A 26,180-nucleotide genomic window follows, 5' to 3' on the forward strand; every position below is an offset into this window, starting at 1 on the left:
TTGGCTCTGTGTCCCCACCCAAATCTCGTTTCAAATTGCAATGCCCATGTGTTGGAGGACGGGCCTGGTGGGAGGTAATTGAATCATGGGGGTGGACTTACCCCTTGCTGTTCTCATGATAGTGAATTAGTTTTCATGAGATCTGGTTGTTTAAAGGTGTGTAGTGCTTTCTTCTTCATTCTTTCTCTCTCCTGACATCATGTGAAGGTGTTTCACCCTTTCACCTTCCACCATGATTGTAAGTTTCCTGAGGCTTCCCAGTCATGCTTCCTGTTAAGCATAACTATGAGTCAATTAACCCTCTTTTCCTCATAAATCATCCAGTCTCAGGTAGTTCTTTATAGTAGTGTGAAAGTGGACTATTGCAGTAAATTGGTACCAGGAGTGGGACACTGCTATAAAGATACCTGAAAATGTGGAAGAGACTTTGGAACTTGGTAAGAGGCAGAGGTTGGAACAGTTTGGAGAGCTCAAAAAAAGACAAGAAGATGTGGGAAAGTTTGGAACTTCCTAGAGACTTGTTGAATAATTTTGACCAAAATGCTGATAGTAATATGGATAATGAAGTCCAGGCTGAGGTGGTCTCAGATGGAGATGAGGACCTTGTTAGGAATTGGAATAAAGGTGACCCTTGCTATGTTTTAGCAAAGAGACTGAAGGCATTTTGCCCCTGCCCTAGAGATCTGTGGAATTTTGAACTTGAGAGAAATGATTTAGGGCATCTGGTGGAAGAAATTTCTAAGCACCAAAGCATTCAAGAGGTGACTTGACTGCTGTTAAAAGCATTCAGTTTTATGTATTCACAAAGATATGGTTTGGAATTGAAACTTATATTTAAAAGGGAAACAGAGCATAAAAGTTCCAAAAATTTGCAGCCCGACAATGTGATAGAAAAGAAAAACCAATTTTCTGAGGAGAAATTCAAGCTGGCTGCAGAAATTTCATAAGTAATGAGGAACCAAATGTTAATTGCCAAAACAGTGGAAAAAATGTCTCCAGGGCATGTCAGAGGTCTTCACAGCAGCCCCTCCCATCACAGAACCAAAGGCCTAGGACACAGGGCACCAGGGCCTTTCTACTTTGTGTGGTCTTGGGGCTTGGTGCCCTGTGTCCCAGCTGTGGCTAAAGGGAACCAAGGTACATCTCAGGCCATGACTTCAGAGGGTGCAAGCCCCAAACTTTGGCAGCTACCACAAGGTGTTGGGTCTGCAGGTGCACAGACGTCAAGAGTTGAGGTTTAGGAATCTCCACCTAGATTTCAGAGGATGTATGGTAATGCCTGGATGTCCAGGCAGAAGTTTGCTGCAAAGGCAGAGCCCTCCTGGAGAACCTCTGCTAGAGCAGTGCAGAAGGGAAATGTGGGGTTGGACCTTCCACACAGAGTCCCCACTGGGCACTGCCTAGTGCAGCTTTGAGAAGCAGGCCATTGTCCTCCAGACCCCAGAATGGTAGATTCAACAACAGCTTGCACCATGCTCCTGGAAAAGCCACAGACACTCAATGACAGCCTGTGCAAACTGCTGCCAAGGCTGTATCCTGCAGAGCAACAGCTGTAGAGCTGCCTAAGGCCTTGGGAGCCCACCCCTTGTATCACTGTGGCCTAGATGTGAGACGTGAAGTCAAAGGAGATCATTTTGATGCTTTAAGATTTAATGACTGTCCTGCTGGATTTTGGATTTGCAGGGGGCCTGTAGCCCCTTTGTTTTGTCCAATTTATCCCATTTAGAATGGGAGCATTTATGCAATGCCTGTACCCCCATTGTATCTTGAAAGTAACTAACTTGTTTTTGATTTTACAGGCTAATAAGCAGAAGGGACTTGCCTTGTCTCAGATGAGACTTTGGACTTGGATTTTTTAATTAATGCTGGAATGAGTTAAGACTTTGGGGGACTGTTGGGAAGGCATGATTGTATTTTGAAATGTGAGAAGGACATGAGATTTGGGAGGGGCTAGGGGCAGGATGATATGGTTTGGCTTTGTGCCCCGACCAACATCTCACGTTGATGTGTAATCCCCATGTGTTGGAGGAGTGGCTGGTGGGAGAAGACTGAATCATGGGAGTGGACTTCCTCTTTGCTATTCTCATGACAGTGAATGACTTCTCACAAAAGCTGGTTGTTTAAAAGTGTGTAGCACTTTCCCCTTCACTCTCTCTGTCTCTCTCCTGCCACCATGTTAAGAAGGTGTTTCTAATTGTGTTGTAGTCCTTTGGATCTTTCAAAATATAATCTAAAGTCCTTCAATCTCTAAACTATTATATTAAGTTTAGAAACAGCAACACAAAAAGGCTTGAATGTCATATTAATGACAGACAGAAATCAAGGATTTGTGTTGCCTGTTGTGCATTTACTGGGTGCCAGATGTAAACAGAATTGACTCTTCCCCTCCCTGCTTCTTTTATCTTGCAGCATGTGGATTACCATACCCTCCCTTTTTCCCCTCCAGTCCACTTTTCCCCGCTAAATATCAAAGCCCTCAAAATCATCTTCGGAGAAAGGCACGAAGTACAGACTGTTTCTCCGTTTCCATGTTCTTGTCTTCCAGGCATGTCCTTAACCTTGGCAAAATAAGCTTCCAAATTGATTGAGAACTGTCTCAGATAGTTTTTGGTTTACATACTTCTAGGCCTATTTTGCATCTGTTACAATGCCTAAACCATATAACATATGGAATTCCAATAAAAGGTTCATGGGATCCTAGGAGGCCCATGAGCAGGTTTCAGGAGGTATGTGTGTCCTCAAAACTGAATACACAGCTTAGAAGTTGAGACGGTTTGTAGCTTTCATTAGATTCTTGTTGGATTCAGTGACCATAGCAGGTTTTGAGGCACAATGGTTGAAGGGAAGAACTTCAACTTGAGAAAGCTCTCTGATTATGAGACTTCCAAGGCAACAGCTCAGATCAATAAATTTAAGAATGTGATTCTATCAGAGCCCTTCGTGTTGAGCAGTTTCAGACCAACTCACATGATATTAGTATACACACCAAAACAGCGACCATGTTCAGTGGTGTGAGGGTGGAGCTTGCCCATCTAGTGACCACGCACCACTTTCCCTCTCATGTACTGCCTGGCCGGGGTGCCTGAGCAGCATTTCCCTGCAGACAGGGAGCCCTTAAACCACTTTGTAGCCTTGCCTGTTTTCTCCTTTTGCCACAAGACTTAAAGACAATGGTAACTGGTGGGAAACAGATCACCCAGCAGCTCTTTACTGGCATCAGGATATCTGGAAAACAACCACTCAGAAGCGTGGCAAAGAAAGGGAGTTGTAGAATCAGGGGGCATGTTTTTGTACAGACTATGATAACATCTGATGAATTCCCTCTGTACCGCATCAAAGTAGAACTCACTAATGACCACAGGACCCCTGTCTGCCACACACACGATCTTCCTTTCTTTCTCTTGGAACAGTGCTGAGTAAAAGCCAAGACTTTCCTTGGCTCGTTTTTGTTGAATATGCTAACCAGCCCTTTCTATTAATATATCCTTTCCAAAGAAAAAAATTATAATTCATTATGTTACAGGATTTTTTAATGTTCAATTATATTTTGATGAAATAGTCTCTTTTGATCTGGTGTCGCCTCAAACCCTTTTTCGGCATCTGCCTTCTCTCAGGATAGGTGACTTTCTTGGATGGTTAACTTCTTTCATGATTCATTGATTCTTAGTTTTCACTATCAGAGAGTTGCCTTTTCAAGTTATAGGTGTGTCTTATCCTGTCCCTTCATGTGCCCCACAAGGGAATCACCTCCCTGCTCACCATGATCATCATTGTCATTGTGATAATGAAAACATGAAAACACTGTGAAATGTAGCTTCTGTGTTAAGGTAGAGTGCTCTGTAAAAAACTTAGTATTAGTCCCCTCCTTATAATTAACGCATCAATTGTTTCTCATCTACTTAGAATTAAATCTAAACTTCTTCACTATGGTGGAGGAGTCAATGTTGGTGTTCCTTGCCTGTCCTCCAATCCCCATTTCCCTTCTTTCAGCTCAGCACCCTGAATTTTCCTCTGGGGACCCACTTTTCTTACAATTTTAGTGTATACTTCAGATAGATGAATTCTTTCCTCAGATCTGAAGTGGTTGCTTTATTCAGGACTGACAAATCTGCATATTCATCCTCCTGGGCACTGTGACTAATCCAAGGACAGATATGTGGCCCAGGGGGATCTGATGAGGATAAGGTCTGGACATTTTGTGGCAATTATTAGAAAACCAGTGCAATCTTTTAGGATTGCTAAACTGCTAGACTATATGGCTGAATTTTATATTCTTTACTAACTTGTGACATTCTTGCCACATTTTGCCTTTCTGGAAATGGAGCAAGCCAGAGGAAAACAGACAGGTGAGAGAGACATGGATTGCCAGTGACACTATCTGAGCACGTTTTTGTCCACACTTGATCTTTTTGGACAACTGAGCCAATGCATTCCCTTTTTTCCTTGAACCAGTTTACATTGGGTTTCTGATACTAGCATCTCCCAAAGTCCAGACTATTCCCATGGTCTCAATGCTGTGGCCCCTGCTGATGTCTCCCACCTTGTCTTCTGCCATGTTCACCCACATTCTCTATATCATTGCTGTTCTGACCTTCTGTCAGTTCCTAGAAAAATCCATGTACTTTCCTACCCAAGGGACTTTGTTTTTATTATTCTCTTTCCTCTAAATGGTCTTCACTGGCTGTCTTCACCTTCAGATCTCTGCCTAAGTGTTACCGTCTCTGAGGCTTTTCTGACACAGACTACATACATAGCACATACATGCTCACACACTAGACTGCAAGTTCCCTATGGGCAGGTAATTTATAGATTCAATGCCATCCCCATCAAGTTACCAATGACTTTCTTCACAGAATTGGAAAAAAGTACTTTAAAGTTCATATGGAACCAAAAAAGAGCCCGCATTGCCAAGTCAATGCTAAGCCAAAAGAACAAAGCTGGAGGCATCACACTACCTGACTTCAAACTATGCTACAAGGCTACAGTAACCAAAACAGCATGGTACTGGTACCAAAACAGAGATATAGAGCAATGGAACAGAACAGGGCCCTCAGAAATAATGCCGCATATCTACAACTATCTGATCTTTGACAAACCTGACAAAAACAAGAAATGGGGAAAGGATTCCCTATTTAATAAATGGTGCTGGGAAAACTGGCTAGCCATATGTAGAAAGCTGAAACTGGATCCCTTCCTTACACCTTATACAAAAATTAATTCAAGATGGATTAAAGACTTAAATGTTAGACCTAAAACCATAAAAACCCGAGAAGAAAACCTAGGCAATACCATTCAGGACATAGGTATGGGCAAGGACTTCCTGTCTAAAACACCAAAAGCAATGGCAAAAAAAGCCAAAATTGACAAATGGGATCTAACGAAACTAAAGAGCTTCTGCACAGCAAAAGAAACTACCATCAGAGTGAACAGGCAACCTACAGAATGGGAGAAAATTTTTGCAATCTACTCATCTGACAAAGGGCTAATATCTAGAATCTACAATGAACTCAAACAAATTTACAAGAAAAAAACAAACAAACCCATCAAAAAGTGGGCAAAGGATATGAACAGACACTTCTCAAAAGAAGACATTTATGCAGCCAAAAGACACATGAAAAAATGCTCATCATCACTGGCCATCAGATAAATGCAAATCAAAAGCACAATGAGATACCATCTCACACCAGTTAGAATGGCGATCATTAAAAAGTCAGGACACAACAGGTGCTGGAGAGGATGTGCAGAAATAGGAACACTTTTACACTGTTGGTGGGACTGTAAACTAGTTCAACCATTGTGGAAGTCAGTGTGGCGATTCCTCAAGGATCTAGAACTAGAAATACCATTTGACCCAGCCATCCCATTACTGGGTATACCCAAAGGATTATAAATCATGCTGCTATAAAGACACATGCACACGTATGTTTATTGCGGCACTATTCACAATAGCAAAGACTTGGAACCAACCCAAATGTCCAACAATGATAGACTGGATTAAGAAAATGTGGCATATATACACCATGGAATACTATGCAGCCATAAAAAATGATGAGTTCATGTCCTTTGTAGGGACATGGATGAAATTGGAAATCATCATTCTCAGTAAACTATCGCAAGGACAAAAAAACCAAACACCGCATGTTCCCACTCATAGGTGGGAATTGAACAATGAGAACACATGGACACAGGAAGGGGAACATCGCACACCGGGGCCTTTTGTTGGGTGGGGGGAGGTGGGGAGGGATAGCATTAGGAGATATACCTAATGTTAAATGACGAGTTAATGGGTGCAGCACACCAACATGGCACATGTATACATATGTAACAAACCTGCACGTTGTGCACATGTGCCATAAAACTTAAAATATAATAAAAAAAAGAATAAATAAATAAATACTGAAGGATGGGGCTGCCTTGCCCTCCCCAGCAAAAAAAAAAAAAAAAAAAAGTTAATTCTTCCGTGATTTTTGTGCCGTTTATGTTTTTAGCTTTTACATTTCACATGTAAATTATTTGAAATTTGTCTTGGCATAAAATTCAGATTTGACTTTATTTTCTAGATGACTGTCCACTTGTTCAAACAATATTTATTGAATGATTCTCTATGGAGTGTATTTATGGTAATAGCCAAATGTGAGGAATTGTCGACGGGGTGAAAAGTGAAGTTTAATCAAGATTGTCAGTGAAGATATGCTTGGCTAAGCCCTTTCTTTTTGTCCTCTTCTCCCTCCTTTCCTTTCTTCTGCTTTCTTCCCCTCTCATTCTCTTCTGTTCTTTGTTTTTCTCTTTTTGTCTTTATTTATATGTAACTTGATTCATTCTCTTTGGGGATAGAAACATTTTTAAATTTTCTTACAAATTAAAAAATTCTTTAAATTTGTAAAAAAAAAGTTCCCTCTGAGTAGGGACTACATGTGACTTGTTCAGCATTGTTATTCCAGTGCCTGGCACATAGTAAGTACTATAGAAATATTTGGGCAGGTTTCTTGAATGTGCCACACTTGTTCTGTTTTTCCTTCTGCCTCGAATTCTCTTTTTCTTTAATTCTTTGCATAGCCAGTTTCTTCTTATTTCAGTCTCAACCCAAGCTCCACCTTTTCAGGAAGGCCTTTCCTCATCATAAAGTCTATGATTCCTCTCCCCTAACCTGTCTTTCACATCATCTGGTTTTACATTATTTATTATATATGCCCTGAGATTATCCAGTTCAATTTTTTGTTTATTTATTTATTTTCTATCCTCAAACGCAATGTAAGCTCCATGAGAGCAGAGACGGTCTTAATCAAAGCTTCATTTCCAACCCACTCAGCAGTGCCTGACACATTACAGTTTCAATAAATATACACTGATTGAGTGGATGAATGAAGGAAAGTCAAGCACTAGAGATTACACTCACTTGTATGCTTTGCCTTATTTAATCCCTACAAAAGCCTTATGAAGTAAGCACTATCATACTATTCATTCCATATTACAGAGGAGAAAACTAAGTCTTAGGGGGGCAATGTAATTTGCCCAAAATCACATTGTTCATAACTTGAGAAACTGAAATTCAAATCAAGATATGCCTGTTTTACGGATGACAGTTCATTTTCTGCATCTTAAAATATCATTTTGTTTCTTTTTTTATTATACTTTAAGTTCTAGGGTACATGTGCACGACATGCAGGTTTGTTACATATTTTATTTCTTATGATTTGAGTTTGGATATCACAGCTGGTCTCCAAGCAGAAAAAGAGAGTTCCTACTCTCCTCCCCTTAACCCCATTAACTTTATCCTCAGAGTTACAGGCGGAACAGCTGGACATCTTGCAACCTTAGGTAGGGGTAGGTCTTGCCTTGACAGATTCACTACACACAAGGAAGCAGGAGTGTGTGCATAATTTTAGGCTTCCAGCTTCGAAAGAGAGAGCCAAAAGGGGCTGGCCTGGGCACGCACTAGGACCTTTTCCCCAAACTTCACTAATCAGAATGTTTTTCTCTTCTGAAGGGGTTGGGGCCAGAGGAAGGGAGAGAAGGAGGGGTCTGAGGAGAAGAGCAGAACTGTTTTCCTACTACTTCCAAGCTGGCCAAAGTTCCTGTTTTATGGATGGATGCAATAACACAGGGAGAGGGAGAAATTTCCCCAACTCCAACCCTCAATTATCAAAGAAAAACCCTTAGTTTGCAATTGATGTTGGAGATTCTGGGGTGTAGTGGTGAGGGATATATCTGTATTGGCAGTATCAGGTCTCAGCCCAACCAGCAACACATTTAATTATATCGCTTCTAAAAATCACTCGGTACCTCTGTACTAACTTTGGAGTCAAGTTTAAACTCCTCCTCAGGGCAAGACACTTCATGAGCAGCCCCTGGCCCCTCTGCAGTCTCACCTCCTGGTATCCCACTGGTATCCCCCACAGCCATGGTAGAGAAGCCATGAACATGTTGCAACTCCTCAAATTGAACTCCTAAGCCTTTGGAAATGTCATTTCTTCTCCCCCTGGCTAATTCATATTCAGCTCTCAAGATTAGGCAGTTAACTATGAGCAGCTTCAAGGTAGGTTATGTTTTACCTATCTCTGTATCCTTGAGCCTCTCAAAGTAGCTGCCTTGAATGAGTTTCAAAAGGTTAGCTGAAAGGTAACCTTGCTTGGAAATCTTCCTGGCACCTCAGGAGATGGTTCTCCTCCTTGCTCCCAAAGCACTTCAGCACACATTTATTTATAATTCTTAAACTATACCTTTTTAATTTTTTTTATTATTTTTTAGAGACAGGTCTCACTCTATTGCCCAGGTTGGAGTGCAGTGACACAATCATGGTTCACTGCAGCCTCAAACTCCTGGGCTCAAGCAATCCTCCTGCCTCAGCCTCCCAAGTAGATAGGACTATAGCAATGTGCCACCATGCCGGGGTACTCTTCTTAAAATGTTGTTCTTTTTTCTTTTTGAGGAAAGAAGGCTGTGTCTTATGTGTCACAGGGCCTAGCACATAGGAGGTACTGGATAAATTAATTTTTGAATCGAACTTCTTCTGAGCCTCTGTGATGTGGAAGGCATGGTGCTAGGCACTACTGGGGGTATACAAAGTTGTGTCTCTGATTTAAGGAAATGAGAGTTCATGGGGAACAAGACATGAAAAGTTCATAAATATATTGCTTAAGGCACTGTGAGATAACTTGAAGTTAATTCTATAGAAATTTAAAAGGAGGGAACATTTCTGACTTATGTAACAATTATCACACACCCTCCTTTTCACTTGGAAATGGACTCTTATCTGTTAATTATTTTCTTAATGGTTTAGAAGTGTCTTTTATTGTGTGGCTTGGATCTGTTTTAAAAGTAGGTGGGTCATAAATAATAAATAAAGAAAACAGGTGATCAGGCTTAGGAGGCCCTCTGGGTTGTGCGTTCAGACAGTATCCAAGAAGTTTGACTTGGTGTGAAAGGGTGGGATTACATGTTAATGATAGCAGGGTTTAGATTCTACACTGAAAGGAAGCAGTTAGTGAGCCCTGGGAGGAGTTGAAGGAAAGCAGTTACAAAAATGGATGCTTCCCAAGACCCTCCATTAAGCCTCCTGGGATAGGTCCCCTGTCTGTCCCTAGACCCCAGGGTACTGCTGGGCACTTCAAGAGAGACAGAGAATTTGAATACTCATGAGTCTTGGAATGTAGGAATAACAATTCATCCGAACAAGCAAACATGATAGACAATTTTTTTTTTTTACCCACTGAGGACATTGTGTCTAAAAATCTGATTTGTGCCTAGGAATTATCAGTATAGAATTTTCATTACTTTATAGAATTGATATTGCATAGTTCTGTAGGATAAGGATCTAGCACTTGAGTTATGAATAGCTCAGGATGACATAACACACAATGGTTAGTTGGACTGGATATGTCCATAAAGCTGAATTCTAATTCAACTATGAGCATCTCTGATTCTGCTTCTGATTCTAGGTGACTTTAATCCCAAATTGAATTTTCTGACATTTCTGTAAAATGGGGCATGAGAGAGCACGTCGGTTATGGGGTTTAAATATAAAAGAGTTAAGAGCTGAGAAGTGCCTCCTTGGTCAATTAAACCACACTGACATCCCGTTTTCCTTTTCTTCTTTTTCATAATTAGAGAGGAAGTGGAGGGAAAGGAAATAAATAACTTTAACAAAGTATGCCTAATTTAAATGCACCAGGTCCCCGCTCTTTTATAAACTCATAATTCTCATTGCATCACTAATTTGAAATTAATCACAGCTCCTTGGTGTCTCAGAACGCTTCCTATTGCTTTTCACTACGTAACTTTCCAAGTCTGTGTGCTTGGTACTCTAGGATGTTAGGCCACCAGAGGAAAGAGGATATATCTTTTTTTTTTTTTTTATACTTTAAGTTTTAGGGTACATGTGCACAATGTGCAGGTTAGTTACATATGTATACATGTGCCATGGTGGTGTGCTGCACCCATTAACTCGTCATTTAGCATTAGGTATATCTCCTAATGCTATCCCTCCCCCCTCCCCCCACCCCACAACAGTCCCCAGAGTGTGATGTTCCCCTTCCTGTGTCCATGTGTTCTTATTGTTCAATTCCCACCTATGAGTGAGAATATGCGGTGTTTGGTTTTTTGTTCTTGCGATAGTTTACTGAGAATGATGATTTCCAATTTCATCCATGTCCCTACAAAGGACATGAACTCATCATTTTTTTATGGCTGCATAGTATTCCATGGTGTATATGTGCCATATTTTCTTAATCCAGTCTATCATTGTTGGACATTTTCTTTTTAATAGTCGAATTCCCTTCAACGTCTAGCACAGTGCCTTGCACATTTACCCACTCAAAAAAAATTTCGTAAGGAATTAATAAATGAATCCTTAGGAGGAAAAGTGAAAATGAAGTTTTCCTCTCAGGATGAGGTGTATTTCTCCGTTCGTTTCAGATATGCATCAGCTAGTCTGCGTAAATTGTGCTTTTTATATGCTCACCAGGTGTAGGTAAGAGCTTTGCCTGAGATGGAGAAACTCATCGCGGGAGCATAATAAAGCGGGCAGGGATTTGGCAACCTCAGAGCCGCGAGGAGGAGGCGGAGTCGCGGAGAGTTTGAGTATTTCCGTCCAATCAAAAGGAGACTGTAGGAGGAGGAGGAGGAGGAGGAGGAGGAGATGACTGGGGAGCGGGAGCTCGAGAATACTGCCCAATTATCTAGCGCGCCAGGCCGAACCGCAGCTTCTTGGCTTAGGTACTTCTACTCACAGCGGCCGATTCCGAGGCCAACTCCAGCAATGGCTTTTGCAAATCTGCGGAAAGTGCTCATCAGTGACAGCCTGGACCCTTGCTGCCGGAAGATCTTGCAAGATGGAGGGCTGCAGGTGGTGGAAAAGCAGAACCTTAGCAAAGAGGAGCTGATAGCCGAGCTGCAGGTAAGGCGAGAGAGAGAAAATTGAGGTCTCTAGGGCAACCTCCACGGAAAAAGGCTGGCTGCGCCCAGGCCAGCGCGCCCCCCTCGCATGCCCCCCGTATCAGTTAGTTCCGGGGCCTCCTGAGATTGGGGGGTAGAGGAGAACGGGGGCGGGAGGAGGCAGAAAGAGGGAAGAACAAACGGCGGCGAGATGCAAACTTTTCTTTTAGTTTGCAACCGCGTCATTCACGTTGGCATGCCTCCGCTAGCATTGCAAAGTGCGGGCTGCTCCAACTGGTCCTGCAGGCTGCTCGCGGATGCCAGCGCGGGATGCCAGCGCGGGATGCCAGCGCGGCGCCCCAGCGCCTTAGCGCGCAGTTGTTCCGGCAGCCTCGCGCCGCCTCTCCCCCAACCCCCAACCGCCTCCGCGCGGGGCGATCGGGAGAGGGGCCCCAAAGTGGCTTCTTTGCGGGGAACCCAGGGACTGGCGATTCTTCCCAACCAAGTTCTGGGCCTCCCCGCCGATTCTAGCCTGCCTTGGCGGTGGCAGGGTTGGGGGCGGGGGTCGGGGGGCGGGGGGAAGCTGGCGGTGTCCCAACCAGTCTCGTGGCTGCTGGGGCAGCTGCAGGGGAAGGCAGCCCTCGTAAGGCAGCAAACGCGTACCCGCCCCTCGTCTGATGCAAGACTGCTCCGTGCTTTCGCCGCCCCTCTGCCTCCTGGGAGCCTTCGGAGGAAAAGGAGGCGGGCGGGGAGCGCTGGGGTCCAGATTTAGCCTCCTCCCCACCTTTGGTTTATCGCTGGTTGGGAGTGACCAGACTCGACTAGAATCCGATCCCAAACGCTCCCAGATGATTTATAGTCTTAGCAAATTTTTATCTCCTTTTGTTGTGATATATAATTAATCTACTTCAAATCTTTATCTACCGTGTTTGAAAAGGCCTGCTGGGCCTGGTGGCCTTGTCCGGAATATTTATTTTGTGAACTCTTCACTCCAGTGCCTGCACTTTCGACCTCTGTAGTCGACCCAGCTGCCCAGTCTCTACCTCACCTGATCCGGTATATTCTCCCCCACCCTCCAAATCGCACAACCGCCTTCTGCCAGCCTCAGCCCTGTCCACCACCTTCAGCCATCTCCTCCTCCGAGGACCCCTTAGACCGCAGAGGCTGCTGTTGTTGCTTTAGTTGTGCCACAACCACGTGGTCCTGGAAACTGCCTCGCTCACTTTGTCTGCCTTTGTATCTGCTGGCATGGATCTTGTCACCATGTCATGACACTATATCCAAGTATCCAGCTCTGCCCTGTACTCAGAAGAATTTGGTCCCTGCCTTCAAGAAGTTTGTAAGCTGGTTAGGGAGCATGGCTAATACGCAGGAGACAGTTGAGCAGATGACACAAGAGCATAGCCCCGAATTAGACCATCCAGCTCCCTAACCTTTGCGTGTTCCCCTTCTGGAAAAGCCAGAGAAAGGTCCAATCATCATGCACCGAATTGGTGGGCAAGGGCTTAGGACTTGAGTAGGATTGGATGGGTGGCAGGCTCCTCACATCTGTCACCTCCTTTCTTGTGTGAAATTGTATCAATGGCTCTGGGGAACAACCAGGAAAGGCAGTGGGGTGTCCTGCAGAACAGCCTCTGACTCTCACCTCCACCAGAGCACCAGGTTGGGAAGAGGGTGGCAATCAAGTGCTTTCACCTCTCTAAAGGAAATTTCTAATTTCTAACCTGATACCCCAGTGAGGGGGTGGGGATAGGGAGGGATGAGGGCAGAATTGAGAGGAATGGGAGGCCTCATCCATAATGAGGGGTTGTTCCATGAAGTCAGGAATCAGCTGGGTGGATGCTGGGAGTCTGGTGCTGAAACTTGGAGAACATTTTAAAGGCGCTGAAAACTCTTGGCAGGAGAGGAGGAGTGTTTGTTGGCTAACTTGACTGCTGGGCATTTTTGGACTGTTTGGGAGGGCTCAGCTTTCTTGTCTGTCTTTGCAACACATTTGGTTCACAATGCCAATTAATCTCCTTGGTCAGCCCACTGAAGGGTCCTCATTTCTACACTATGCCTTTTTATTCTGCATGAAGAGGTGTCTGGCATAGTGTCTCCTGCCCTCCCCCACTGAAGTCTCTTTAATGCTGAAGGAAGCTTTGGCAGCATTGCTAGAACCGAGCCTGGCCTTGGTTCCCACTGCCTTGTATTCTGGGCAGGCAGTCTCCTCTCACTCACCCCCTGGTCAGGAAGTACAATCATTCCTCCCTGCCCTTTCAGTGGTGCTTTTCAGACTTGAAGCAAGTCATAGTTCAGTTTAAGGGGTCATGACTAGCATTTTAAAAAACAAAGTAGGAAATATCAGACAGCAATGCAGATAGTAAGGCTATAAGTACTGTTTCATGAATTTTGTTTCAATTATGTTGTGTAGTTGTATGTGTGTGGCATGTGAGTATGAAATTACAACTTAAAAATGTGTTTCTTGGCCGGGTGCGGTGGCTCACGCTTGTAATCCCAACACTTTGGGAGGGGCCAAAGGAGGCAGATCATTTGAACTGAGGAGGTCGAGACCAGACTGGGCAACATGGCAAAACCCTGTCTCTACAAAAAATACGAACATTAGCTAACTATCTTGCACAAGCCTGTAGTCTCAGCTACTGGGGGATGGGGTGGAGGGCTGAGGCCCTGGTTGCTGTCACTCCTCCCAACCTGGTGCTCTAGTGGGAGGATCGCTTGAGCCTAGGAGTTTGAGGCTGCAGTGAGCCATGATCTCGCCACTGCAATCCATCCTGGGCAACAGAGCTAGACCCTGTCCCACCCCTCCACCAACAAAGATGTGTTTCTTACAATGAGCCTCAGTCAAAAAAGTTTGGAAAACGTTGGCTTAAAATAATAAAGCATCTTGTTTGGAACTCACATCTTAAATATACCTAATATGCCGGAAAATATTTAAATAATATTACCATGTATCAGTGGCTTTTAAACTTTGACTGTGACCCACAATAAGAAATTTGTTTTATGTCATAACTTAAACACTCATACATATGTGTACACACAGACACACACAAATTTTATGAAATAATACTTACTCTTTTTACATATGATGCATTCTGGTATTTTCTTCTGTTTCATTAAGTAGCATTGCTGGTCAGGACCACTAAACTAAACACTGGTAATGGTATTTAATTTACTGAAGCACATCCATATCTTCATATCAGTACTTGAAGAAAGATTAAGAAGGGAATAAATCTTTCCATGCCAAATTTCTTTTCAAATTTCTTTAAAATAGGAAGTTCCCAGCCTTTACACAAGGATTTAGTTTGCAAAAGTTAAATAACCATCAAATTAATCAGGATCACACATCTTGTGCAAAACAGGGTAGACCTGCCTTCCCTGTAGCTGGGGAACATGACCTGGATAGTTTCATTGTCTTGCCCTATGATTTAAGTCAGAGGCATGGCAATGCTAGAATTACCTCCTAGGCCAAGCTTGTCCCCTTGGGAAAGGAAGCATGTGTGAACCTGAGGAATGACAATGGATTCCCATTGCTGAGTTAGCAGTTTGTCTGGAACAGCCATAAATCAAGCAGTTTTCTAGCTGAACAGCAGCTAAGGACAGGGGAGCGGGAGGACTGTAGGAAGTGTGGGAAGTGCCTGTTCCCGCCACAGTGCAGACACAGAAGCCACACGCAGAGGGCAGTGAACATCAGAATTTGGTGCTGTGTAGAGAGAGACTTGCTTCCTCACCCAAGGAATGACAAAGAGGGGGGAGGATCTCTGGACACTGGAGAAGTTTTAATCGCAAACTGCAGAGGATGTGAGCAGATGGGTGCATTTGGTTAGGGCTGTGGTTTCCATAAGTAGAGGACAGGAGCAGACAGCTTGGGGCAAAGTCTTTGAAGGGGGTGTGTTGTGGCGTGAGGAGGGAAGGGGCTTGGGTGCAGGGGCTTTGAGGGTCCAGCAGGAGGTAGGTTGGATTCAGGCTGTCTGTGAATATGTGCTGATTGAATGAGTGGATAGAGTGGGTAGTTGAGGTTGTAAGAGGCCTTGGAAGCTCATTACTCTGACTGATGTGGGATATCTGGTTCTAATGTGGGACCAGGGTCTCCTGAGTGACAGTTTCTGCCCTTGGGAGAGGTGAGACCTGATGCTCATCTGTAGGAGTCTGACTGGGGACTCTTAGTTTCACTGGCACCAAAGAAGGCTGGTTTGAGGGAAAAGTGAAGAGACTACAGCATAAATCTTCACAAGGGAGATCCATCCAGAGAGTCCATGCTCATGAAAGAAACAATAGTGCTGTTTCTGTGCTTGTTCAGGGGCTACAAGAATGGGTGGACTTTGGGGAGTCTGCATGCTCTCCAGCTAGTGTTGCCTGTGGGGAGCAGGTTTGCAAGGTTTGGGGAGCATTTTGGCAGCTTTGGAGAGAACATTGAAGAAGGATGGACCCTTAAGGCCCAAGGGAGTGATTGGTAGAGCCTCTGGAGCAGGACTGGGCCTGAGATCTGGGCTCTGGAACTTGATGCTAGAGAGACAAGGTGATAAGATGATGACTCTGGGTGGTCCCTTCTCCTTTTGCTCCATGCCTGCTTCTTGTCAGTTGAACTTTGACTTTTGGTCCTGAGCTGACCACTTGAAAGGAGGTTGCGTTTCCTCAGTGTGTTACCAATTTTCTAAGGTGTCAGTGCTGGCTGCAAAGAAATGACCACTAAAAATGTGCTTACCCACCCACTGCCCAGTTGCCCTCCAAAAAGGTCATGCAGTGTACACTCCTGTTTCCCTCCATGCTCACCAATGCTGAATATTATTCATTTTCTTTCTGCCAAAATGATGCCCAAAAATATCATATTTAAAAATTTATATTTCCTTGATATCTAGTGTTGAAGAGTCTGTAAACTAGTGAAACTAGTGACCACTTTGTAGTTCTTCTGTGCATTGCCTATTTATATATTTACCTATTTTTTATTGTGCTCTTTATCCTTTAAAAAAGTGGATTTGTGGTGCATGCCTATAATCCCAGCTACTCGGGAGGCTGAAGCAGGAGAATCACTTGAAACCGGGAGGCGGAGGTTGCAGTGAGCCAAGATCGCGCCATTGCACTCCAGCCTGGGCAATAAGAGTGAAACTCTGTCTCAAAAAAAAACAAAAAAAAAAAAAGTTGATTTGTAGGAATTCTATCACTTTTGGTGATGAATCCTTGTTCTGTTACATATGGTGAAAGGAGTTTTCTCCACATATCAGGACCACTACTTGCTTTTGTTTATGGGATCTTTTTCCATGCAGAAGTTTAAAATTTGAATGTAACTGGATTTGTCAATATTTTCTTCCAGAGTTTCTAAGATTTGTGCCTTGCTTATGAAAGGTTTTCCCAATCCGAGTCATAAAAATATCCCCTGACATTTTCTTTTAATGCTTATATTTTTAAAAATTCTTTAATTCATCTGGATTTTTAAAAATCTGAAGTGAGGTAGCAATCTATTATTTTTCTTCTTGAATTTTCATAACACTATTTCTTGTTTAGTTCTTCCTTTCCGCATCAATTTGAGTTCTGCTTTTTATTTTCTAAATTCTCACATATTCTGTTTGTCTAGTGTCTATTTAGTTCTGTTGACTGATTTGTCAATTTCTGAACATGTTTTTCCTGCTTTTTTTCAACTTCTTTTAATAAGATTTTTGAAAATCCTTGAGCGCTCTTAGAAGTAGACCTTATGCCTCCTTATCACAGTCAAAGGAAGGGATTTCTAATGAGCAATTTTCAGGCATGTGAAGTGTTAAAGTTATTTGGGAAAGAGGGTGAAGGTGTGAGGATGGGGGACTGATGAGGGTGGTTTCTACCGGCCTCTCATCACGGAATTCATTTATTCAATGGAAGTGTATAAAACACTTCATTGTGAAGTATCAACTGTGAGCTTGCCTACAGGCCACAGGCAACTTGCTCTTCTCGACAGAGGCATTTGTGCCTATTTCTATTATCCCCCAGTAGGCAGGCTGGCTGGGAGGAGCAGGTCACCAGAAGATCCAGGGACCTTTGTTAGGGAGCTTCTGCCATCTTGGAGAAGCCACAGGATTTCTGGCAATGTCTCTCCTGGTTTAGGTGTCTAAATGCTGTATTTGGAAGGTAGTTGGAACTCAACAGATTTGGACTTGATTCCAGCTTCTGCCATATCCTAGCTATGTGACTTCAGCAAGTTCTCTAAATTCTTTAAGTGTCAGTTTGCTTGTCTGTACTATAGGGATAATTGTAATATCTGTCTTAGGATTGTTGTGAAGCACAGTGATGGATGTAAAGTACTTGCTCAAAAAATGGTAGCTATTGTTACTAGTAAATCTCTCCAAGGGATTTTACAGTTTGGTTTTTGCACCTAACTGGCCATGGCCTTGGCTCTGGCCCTATCTTCTTGACATCTTGGCAGGTCTACCAACTCTTCTTCAGTTACAGTCTCAGAGTTAGCCAGTGGCAATGACTTTCCAGTTCTTGGCTGGTTTTTGATCTGTAAGAGTGACCTTGGGCAGGTTACCTCTCAAAGCCTCTGTTTCTTTATCTGGAAACTGGGGATGATTATACCCCTTCTCCTTGGAGTTGTGAAGAGAATAATGTAAAGCAACTGGTGTAATGCCTAGTACCCAGCAGGTGCTCAATAAATGGTTTATGTGCTGGTGAGGCTGGTACTATGGGTATATGGTATAGAGTAGATAAAGTTTTAATATAAAATCCCTGCATTAGGCATAGAAAATATAACTAAGGAGACCAAACTGCAGGTCTAAGAGAGGACAACTAGATATGAAACATATTATATTGGTGATCACAACAAAAATGGTGGGGTGTAGGGAGAGTGACAGTTCAGGGTTGTTGGCAAATGTTTCCTGGAAGATAACTTTATTGCACCTTGAAAAGTCAGTAAAGTGTGTCCAGGCAGGGAAATCCTTTTCTTTTGAGCCTGTGTGGTGGACTTGAATGTGGAAAAGATGCCAGTATCCTGTTTCTGCCTGGCTTAGCTGATATTTAACTAGGCTACTATGGGGGGAAATCAGAATACCTCCAGGTGCTCACCTGGTGTTGGCCTCAGCATTGGGGCAGTCAGCACTGAGGTGGCTTCTGTTTGATTCCTCTAAGCCCTGGGTGCCCATGTGACTTGTATACACCCAGGTCATAATCAGTTTAGCATAATGCCAGATACGTACATAGCGGGCATCCGACAAAATGATGGAAGAAAAGTACAGGGGAGGGGAAGGGAAAGTAGGCAGGCTTAACTTTGTTGGGCTTCAGTTTTTCCTCTGTAAAATGGAGTTGGACCAGATGCTGGTGAACATTTCTTCAAATCTCCCACTCTGACGTTCTGCTTCAGAACCTCAGACATAAAAGGACTTGGAGTGTCTTCCAGGCCGCCTGCATGTTTCTCTCTGCTGGTAGGCACAGCCCCCAAGCAGTGAGGATGTGTGATGCATAAACACCTCCAGGGGAATCGTTCTACTATTGCTCTTGAACAATTCTTCCAGTGTTTAGAAGCTCTTAAGGCTTAAATATTCTATGCTGCAGCCTAAGCATCATTCCTCTTCTCTTCTTAGTGGAGATAAAATTACCCACTGCTCTCCTTACATTTACTTTGTCCATATTTGCTCCTATGCTCTAGGCTCGTGCACAACAAACACAGTGTGGGCCCTTACCCTAGGAGCCAACTTCTCATGACCTTTCTCTATCTCCAGAATCCATGCAGTGGGAATGAAGGTAAAAGAAGGTTTTCATGGGATCCAGCTGAGAGCTCTACGGGGAAAATGGATCTGAGGAGCCATGTGCTCCATCTCTTTTATTTTACAGGTAGAGACTAGGGGTATAGAGTGAGGTGAATTACCGCAGTGACCCACACATTGTTGGCAGACCTAGGATTAGAACTCTGTCTTCCTGATTCCCAGCTTGGTGCTTTTGAAAGCATACTTGCTGCTTTCTTACCGGCCTGGTGTCTGCCACTTTGGGACAGAGCGTGGACTTGCTCACCTGCCCTATTTCTTAGGGATTCTCATTCTGTGTTTGAGCAAGAATATTCTTATTCTGGAAAGAACCACAAACCACAGGATTCTGGGTGAGCATAAGGAAGATTGTCTTGGGGATCTGACTTAGCTCACGTATAGTGGCTGTGATGAATTCAGTGTCTTATTTTTTGCATATGTATATTTTTAGTCTAATATTGCCTGGGTGTCTGAGCAAGTCTGGATGAATTTAATTGCTCTCATTTTTCCCCTGCCCCTCTTCCTTTGGTCTCTCTTTTAGGAAATGTTTTTCTTTCAACATTCGTTTCATTCATTATTTACTCATTCGGCCAACCAACATTTATTGAGTGCCTTCCCTGTATCAGGGACAGGGGCTTACAAAGTAGAATTTGATCCCACCTCTGCCCTTAGTAGCTCAGTGTCTAATGGAGGTAGTGATGTTCATTAAGCGTCGCCAGATACTGTGCTAGGTGCTGTGCCTGTTCTCTCTCGCTTGTTCCTCACACACTTGAGAAGGCCGAAGCTGATTCATAGCTTGGAAGGCAGGGGACTTGGATTTGAACCCAGGCCTGACCAATGGCAGAACCTATCAGATGTGTGGACAGATGACATTGCCTTTCTTTCTTTGGATATATCAAAATCAGCCAGCAGGCAGGAACTCCCATTTTGAGCAAGCAATGTGCAGGAATGATAGGGTATACAGAGAGGAACAGGAAATGGCCCCTGACTTCCAGCATGTGTCTGATGGACATCCAGGATGCAGGCATCATGGTGCTGTCTAGAGAGATGAGCCAGGTGCCCAGAGCCCATGGGCCAATGCTGCCCTTTCTTGAGCATGCCAAACAAAGCAGTTGGTGTGTTAGAGGCACAGTCTCCTCCAATCTAAGTAAAAATCAGCATGAGTCCTAGCCCACATTTCCCTAGTGAGTATACCAAAGATGTCTATGAACTGGCAGTCATCAGTGACCTCCTAAGGTTCTGGAAATGCATCTCTTACTCAGGAGTAAGCAATGATGTGCCTGCGGCTTTACGAGTTCTCACAGAATGACTTTCTGGACCCAAATGTTTTTTCTGCTTCAGGACTGTGAAGGCCTTATTGTTCGCTCTGCCACCAAGGTGACCGCTGATGTCATCAACGCAGCTGAGAAACTCCAGGTGGTGGGCAGGGCTGGCACAGGTGTGGACAATGTGGATCTGGAGGCCGCAACAAGGAAGGGCATCTTGGTTATGAAGTAAGTCATGGAGGCTGCGGGCGGTTTGGGGGTAGGGGGGTGAGTGCGGAGACTGACCACACCTAGGGAGAAAAAACTCACTTGAGAGAAAGCTGAGTCCATTGGAAGGGCTTCCAGGAGGATGCCTGGTCTAGGGCCTGCATGGTCAACACACACAGCATAGGGGTTTCAAGGTTTTTGGAAGGCAGCTATGCTCACCACTATATCACCAATGCCATCAGGGTGTTACACAGTTTTTGAAATTGAGAGTCCCTGCATAATCTCAAAATGTTTCACGAACCCACCCCATGCGCAGTTGCTTGCACCTCTGTGACCTGGTTCAGGAATCGGAAGGTCAGTGAGTTCATCTGCATTTCCTGCTCCCACCCAGCCCCCTCTGCCTCTATTAATGCTGTTTGTGGCAGGTTTTTGTCAGCTCTACTTTACTGTGCTTGTACAGAGGCACAACCTTTGCTAGCAGACTAATGACTAGAATCCTTGCCCTCCCCACTTCCCTGCCACCTTCTGGAACTAAGACACTAGTTTCTCTTTCAGTGCTCTAGGGCAAGAGGAGAAGGGTCCCATTTAAAGCTGTTTCTGCAGAAACACAGGGGCAGAGGTCATCAGCACGCCGGTGCTGTACTGTACCTGTTCTGTCACTTAGATGGTATGGCAAGGCCATCCCCAGGCCTCTTTGTCCTTAAGACTTTTCTCTTCCCTTGGGGACTTCATTGTCCTTAAGACCTTTCCCCTCCCCTGTGCTGCACTTCCCCCTGTAGGGTAGAGGTTAATTGGTCACCTGATTGAAGTCAATATTCAACAGCAGAAATGTTAAACGATAACCCATCCCACATTCTTGCCTTGGACCCAGAGGCAGCCAGGCCCCAATCTCTGCACCTCTACTTGCTCCCCCATACAGCCTGTTTGCTGTGGGAGGATGAGAAGCCAGGTGGTTTTGCAGGCAGACAGACTCTGAGAGTCCGTTTATCTTATACAGGATCTCTTGACTTTTTCTTCTTGTAACCTTATTAACCTTCATTCCAGAGATGAAAAAGACAGACCCAGTAGGGGAATAATCAGGGTGAACACGTATATGAAATTCTTTCAAAAACCTAAAAAGCATTTAAGAAAAGAAAAATAGTTTTTTGGGTTGCCACCTCTATTTTTTTGTTTATAAAATGGGAAGGGTCTGGATTGCCCTGTGACTTAGGGTGTGAAGAGGCTTTCTCAGTTCAGAACTTGTTGAGAGATAGGAAGAGTAGTCAGACAGGTGGAGATTACTAATAAAAGCTAGGTTGGGGCTGCGTGTGGGGGCTCACACCTGTAATCCCAGCACTTTGGAAGGCCAAGGTGGGAGGATCACTTGGGCCCAGGAGTTTGAGACCAGCCTGGGCAACAAAGTGAGACCCCCATCTCTACAAAAATACAAAAAAAAAAAAAAAGAAGGAAAGAAAAGCCAGGTATGTTGGCACCAGCCTGTAGTCTCAGCTACTGAGAAGGTTGAGCTGGAAGGATTGCTTGAGCCCTGGGAAGTCAAGGCTGCAGTGAGCTGTGATCATGCCAGTACACTCCAGCCTGGGTGACAGAGCGAGGCCTTGTCAAAAAAAAAAAAAAAAAAAAAAAAAGCCAGGTTGGGTAACTTGATGAAGGTATGTAGGCATTGGACTGAGCCCTGAATTCGAGAGACTCTGACCTTGGTAAGATCAATGGTAGGAGCAGCAGGGAATTTGTGCTTTCTGGAGGCAGGTAGATCCTGAAATAGGAGAAAGAAAAGGGCTGAACCACACACAAATCTGATCATGTGAGACACTTCTCTGCCTTGGGAGGAGTGTTTGGATAGAGAGAAGCCAGATATGTTTCTCTAATGGAGGTCCCTCTGCAGGGAAACATAAAGCCAGGGGAAGGGGGTTTCTTTCCAGCCCTTGGCTTAGGGCGAGAGTACATCAGAGAACTCTGGACAGTGGCGTGGTCAGTTCATGGAGCAGGAGTGAGAGAACACAGCCTACACTCAAGGCTTTCTCTTGGGGAAGGAGTGGGAATACTGGGTCTGTGCCCATTGATGTCCCCCTTTTCTTTGATCTTTAGCACCCCCAATGGGAACAGCCTCAGTGCCGCAGAACTCACTTGTGGGATGATCATGTGCCTGGCCAGGTAAGTCCCTGACTTCTCAGCAAAGCTAGTCTCTCCGATATGCCAATTATTACCACTTGCCAAGCAAACGGACCCAGAAAAACTTAGAAACATTTCGTCTCAGCGACTTGCAGACTGCTAAGAAGGTGACATGCAGACTGCAAAGAACCTTTAAGGCCATCAGGTCCTCTATTCAACATTCATTACACAGGTTCCCTAGTGCACAAAGGTGCACTTCTCTTTACTCATGTTCTATTCTCCATGCTGCAGACACTCTGCCTTCTCTAGCCTCCAACTCTTGCAAATGTTCTCCATACCCTGCTGCCTGGAGATAACAAGGAAGGATGTTCCAGGCAGCAGGGTATGGACAGTGTCTAGGTACCCTCTGCTTACTTTTCAAGATTAAGCTTCAGTATTAATTTATCCAAGAAGCTCTCTGGCTTTTCCAGCTAGGCTATGTCCCTCACTGATTCCCCTGGCCCTCAGGGCTTATCTCTGTCACTGCCCTTACAAATCTGTATTGTAATAGAATGGAATAAGAACCTGCTTCAGGGTCCTTGTGTGTTCTGTGGGTTCATAACACAATGGAACTCAAATGGGCAAGACTCTTGCTCTTCTAGCAGGAGTTCCAGGCCTCTTGAGTGGATGGGGCAGCCTAGAAATCAAATGGTTGTGGCACAGAATGTGCTTGAGTCTCAATGTATTGGTTAGTAATTTGGCAAAACTGATTGCATGGAGCACTTCTGTTGAACAGGCAATTCAAGCATTTATGTGGTCAAGGGGAAGAACAAGGCTCCCAATAAACAGGGTAGGAAGTTGTTCTAGGTCCCTTTGAAGCTCCATGGATTCCCTAAACCAGGGGACCTAGGCATCAAGGACTCCTTGTTTCTCTACTCAGGCCTGAAACCTTCCGGGACCAAGAAGTTACTTTTCCCATGGCAAGACCTGCTTTCCCTCCTGCTGGAGGAGGATCTGGGGGAATTTACCTCTGCTCTAACTCCTCCCTACAGTTTCCATCTGAGCTCTCTGGTATTCACTGATATTCACTGGTAGGTGAAAGGAGGCAGTGGGGGGAAAGGAGAAACAGGGATAGCTTACACAGCAGTAGGGTCTCAGCCTAGAAGGGGCCCCCAAGCTGGCAGCCGGGTTCTCCCAGAACATCTAGGCTGAGTGTCTCTCCCCCTGGAGAAGTATAGAAGCCTGGCACCCTGGTTTCACTTCAGCTATTACCTTCAGGGATTTTTTTTTTTTTTTTTTTTTTGAGTAAGGGAAAAGATCTCAATGTGGCTTTCTGATTAATTACCTCACTTTTTTTCTGGAGGTGGAAGGAAAGGATTGGGAGCCAGCAATACTTTCCCTCCTTTTCCAGGACCAGCTTTGTTTAAAGGAATCAGTGAAGTGCTGTGGTTTAAAAGAAGCTCCCCATTGTCAACTGCTCACCATGACCTCACTCATCAAAGGTGCATCAAAACTAGGAAATACGCACACCCTATTGGGAAGGAATGCGTTCGTTTCATCAGACTGTTCCTAGCAGGGAGGACGGTAGGAGAGTGTGGGTGCTCTATGTAGACTCTACAGGATTGGGCAATGTGGGTGGAGAGCAGGCGTGGCCGGGCCTTACAGTAGGGACTTTGAGCAGATGGCGGGGGCTCCTGAGGTGCAGAAGAACAGCACACAGAAAGGAAGGAAGGAGAGAATCAACAAATGTAGGTTTCACCATTTTTGCCTGCGTTACCATCTCCTCCTCTAGTAAGTCAGGCCAGCAACCATTTAATTATTGTGAGGCCCCTCGCCCACATTAGAGTCCTCTCCAGTCTGGCCTGATGAGGATTCCAAAGCGTTGAAACCTGGAGAGGCTCCATGATCAGCTGGGAGCAGCAGCCAGAGAAAAGGGTTAGGGATTTCTTGTGTTCTGTGGTGCCGCACGCATACATCTTAGATAGCACTGTGGAGTCTGGTGGGAAGAAAATAGGATGTGAGGGAGAGGAGAGAGGGGCCAGGTGGGGCTCTGTCTCACTAGGTCAAAGGCATTTTATCAGGCAAGCTTTCCCAAGAAGTGAACAGTTCCTCAAGGCAAGTTCCTGTCCTTATTACCTGCCTGATGGGTCAGAGCAGTGAGGTGAATGCAGCTTGTCCCCCATGTGGCTTGGTACTGAAGTTCTTCTGAGTTTACCCATAAGATCGTGCGCCTCTGTGATGGAGGACAGATTCCACCTTCAGCCTTACCCTCAGATGGAGATCAATGTCCTAGTGATGTGTAGAGATGAGAGAATGTTTTTGTGTTAGAAGTTAGTGAAGTGAAAGCACGGAAGTAGCAGCTTGAGATTTCTCTTTTTGCACGCTCGCTCACTCTGAGGTTTTTGGCATCAGGTTAAAGGCCTACATTTAAGTACTCAGGAGGCTGGCCGTGCTGGGGTTGACTTTGCTGGCTTTGAATCTGTTCAAGTGCCTCCAGTTGGGTGATCTGGGGAGAATTGTTTAACCTCCAGTGCCTCCCTCCGTGCAGCTGTGAATGTTAGAGGAGTTAATGTGTGTCTAAACATTTCTTTTAGGATGCCTAAAATAGAGAAAGTGCTCCTGAAACATTGTTTCTCATTTCTTCCTTTTTTGCCTCCAGAGATGTGTTGATGACCCATGCCCACAGGACATATATCGCCCTTTGACCTCTAATGTTGCCCTAATTGCCACTTCCTCTGTCTCCTCCAGAAAACACAGATGTAGACTCAGACTTCCATCTGAACTAATAGGAGGAGACAGGCTGTGAAGAGTGTGTGTGTGTGTGTGTGTGTGTGTGTGTGTGTGTTGGTGGTGGTGGGACAGGAAGGTGGTGCGGATGTTTAAAAATGTTGGGACCACGCATTCAGGACAGAATGGAAGTGTCTGGGCTTTGGCATCCACCCACCCACTCTAGGGTCCAGACTAGTCTAAGACCCTCGGGGTTAAGAAACTCTCAAGGAAGCATAGGTAATTAGGTGTCCTCTTCATAATAGTAGAAGACGTCATAGGTTATGGTGCTGGATGAGATAGGTAGATGAAAATAATTCCTTGAGCTTCTGGAGTACTCGATGTCATCAGAGTTGCCCTACAGACCCTGGAGGATTGGCGATCGCTTAAAGTAAAAAACTCACTCTGGTTGATGCCTCAGTGGCTGAGGTGGAATCCATACCTCCTCCCAGATGCCTGGCTGGTCACAGAAAGCCCAGGCTTTCTAAGTCAGATCTTGCCAAGGGTTTCTCTCTTCTGTTTTCCCTTTATCCCCCATCAGTGTTCCTAAACCTGAACCCCCAGACCCAGTTCTTGGGGAAGTGGCTGTCATGGGCAGTGACTGTGCAAACCTGATGTTGCATCTCCTTCCTGGGCTGGCGGGAGTCCGAATGGACCCTCTGAGCCTGTGTCTATCCTTGCAGGCAGATTCCCCAGGCGACGGCTTCGATGAAGGACGGCAAATGGGAGCGGAAGAAGGTGAGCAGCGGCCTTGACTCGCCCCACCTGGGCTCAGGGC

The 26,180-nt window shown here is 44.7% G+C and overlaps 1 protein-coding gene across 4 annotated transcripts in view; it reads left to right on the forward strand.

Annotated features, from left to right (window-relative positions):
* The first annotated feature begins 11,111 nt into the window (after positions 1–11,111).
* The window catches only part of PHGDH (phosphoglycerate dehydrogenase), a 32,309-nt gene continuing 17,240 nt past the window's right edge, over positions 11,112–26,180 (forward strand). Inside the window, exons 1-6 of one of the 4 annotated variants that reach the window (XM_016930488.4) lie at positions 11,112–11,395; positions 20,418–20,569; positions 22,634–22,699; positions 23,577–23,707; positions 24,048–24,138; positions 26,086–26,140. In XM_016930488.4, coding sequence (XP_016785977.1) covers positions 11,138–11,395; positions 20,418–20,569; positions 22,634–22,699; positions 23,577–23,707; positions 24,048–24,138; positions 26,086–26,140 — 753 coding nt within the window. In that variant the 5' untranslated portion in view covers positions 11,112–11,137. 4 annotated transcript variants of the gene reach the window in all.

The sequence above is a fragment of the Pan troglodytes genome, chromosome 1 (genome assembly GCF_028858775.2).
Source record: "Pan troglodytes isolate AG18354 chromosome 1, NHGRI_mPanTro3-v2.0_pri, whole genome shotgun sequence".
Taxonomy (NCBI): Eukaryota; Metazoa; Chordata; class Mammalia; order Primates; family Hominidae; genus Pan; species Pan troglodytes.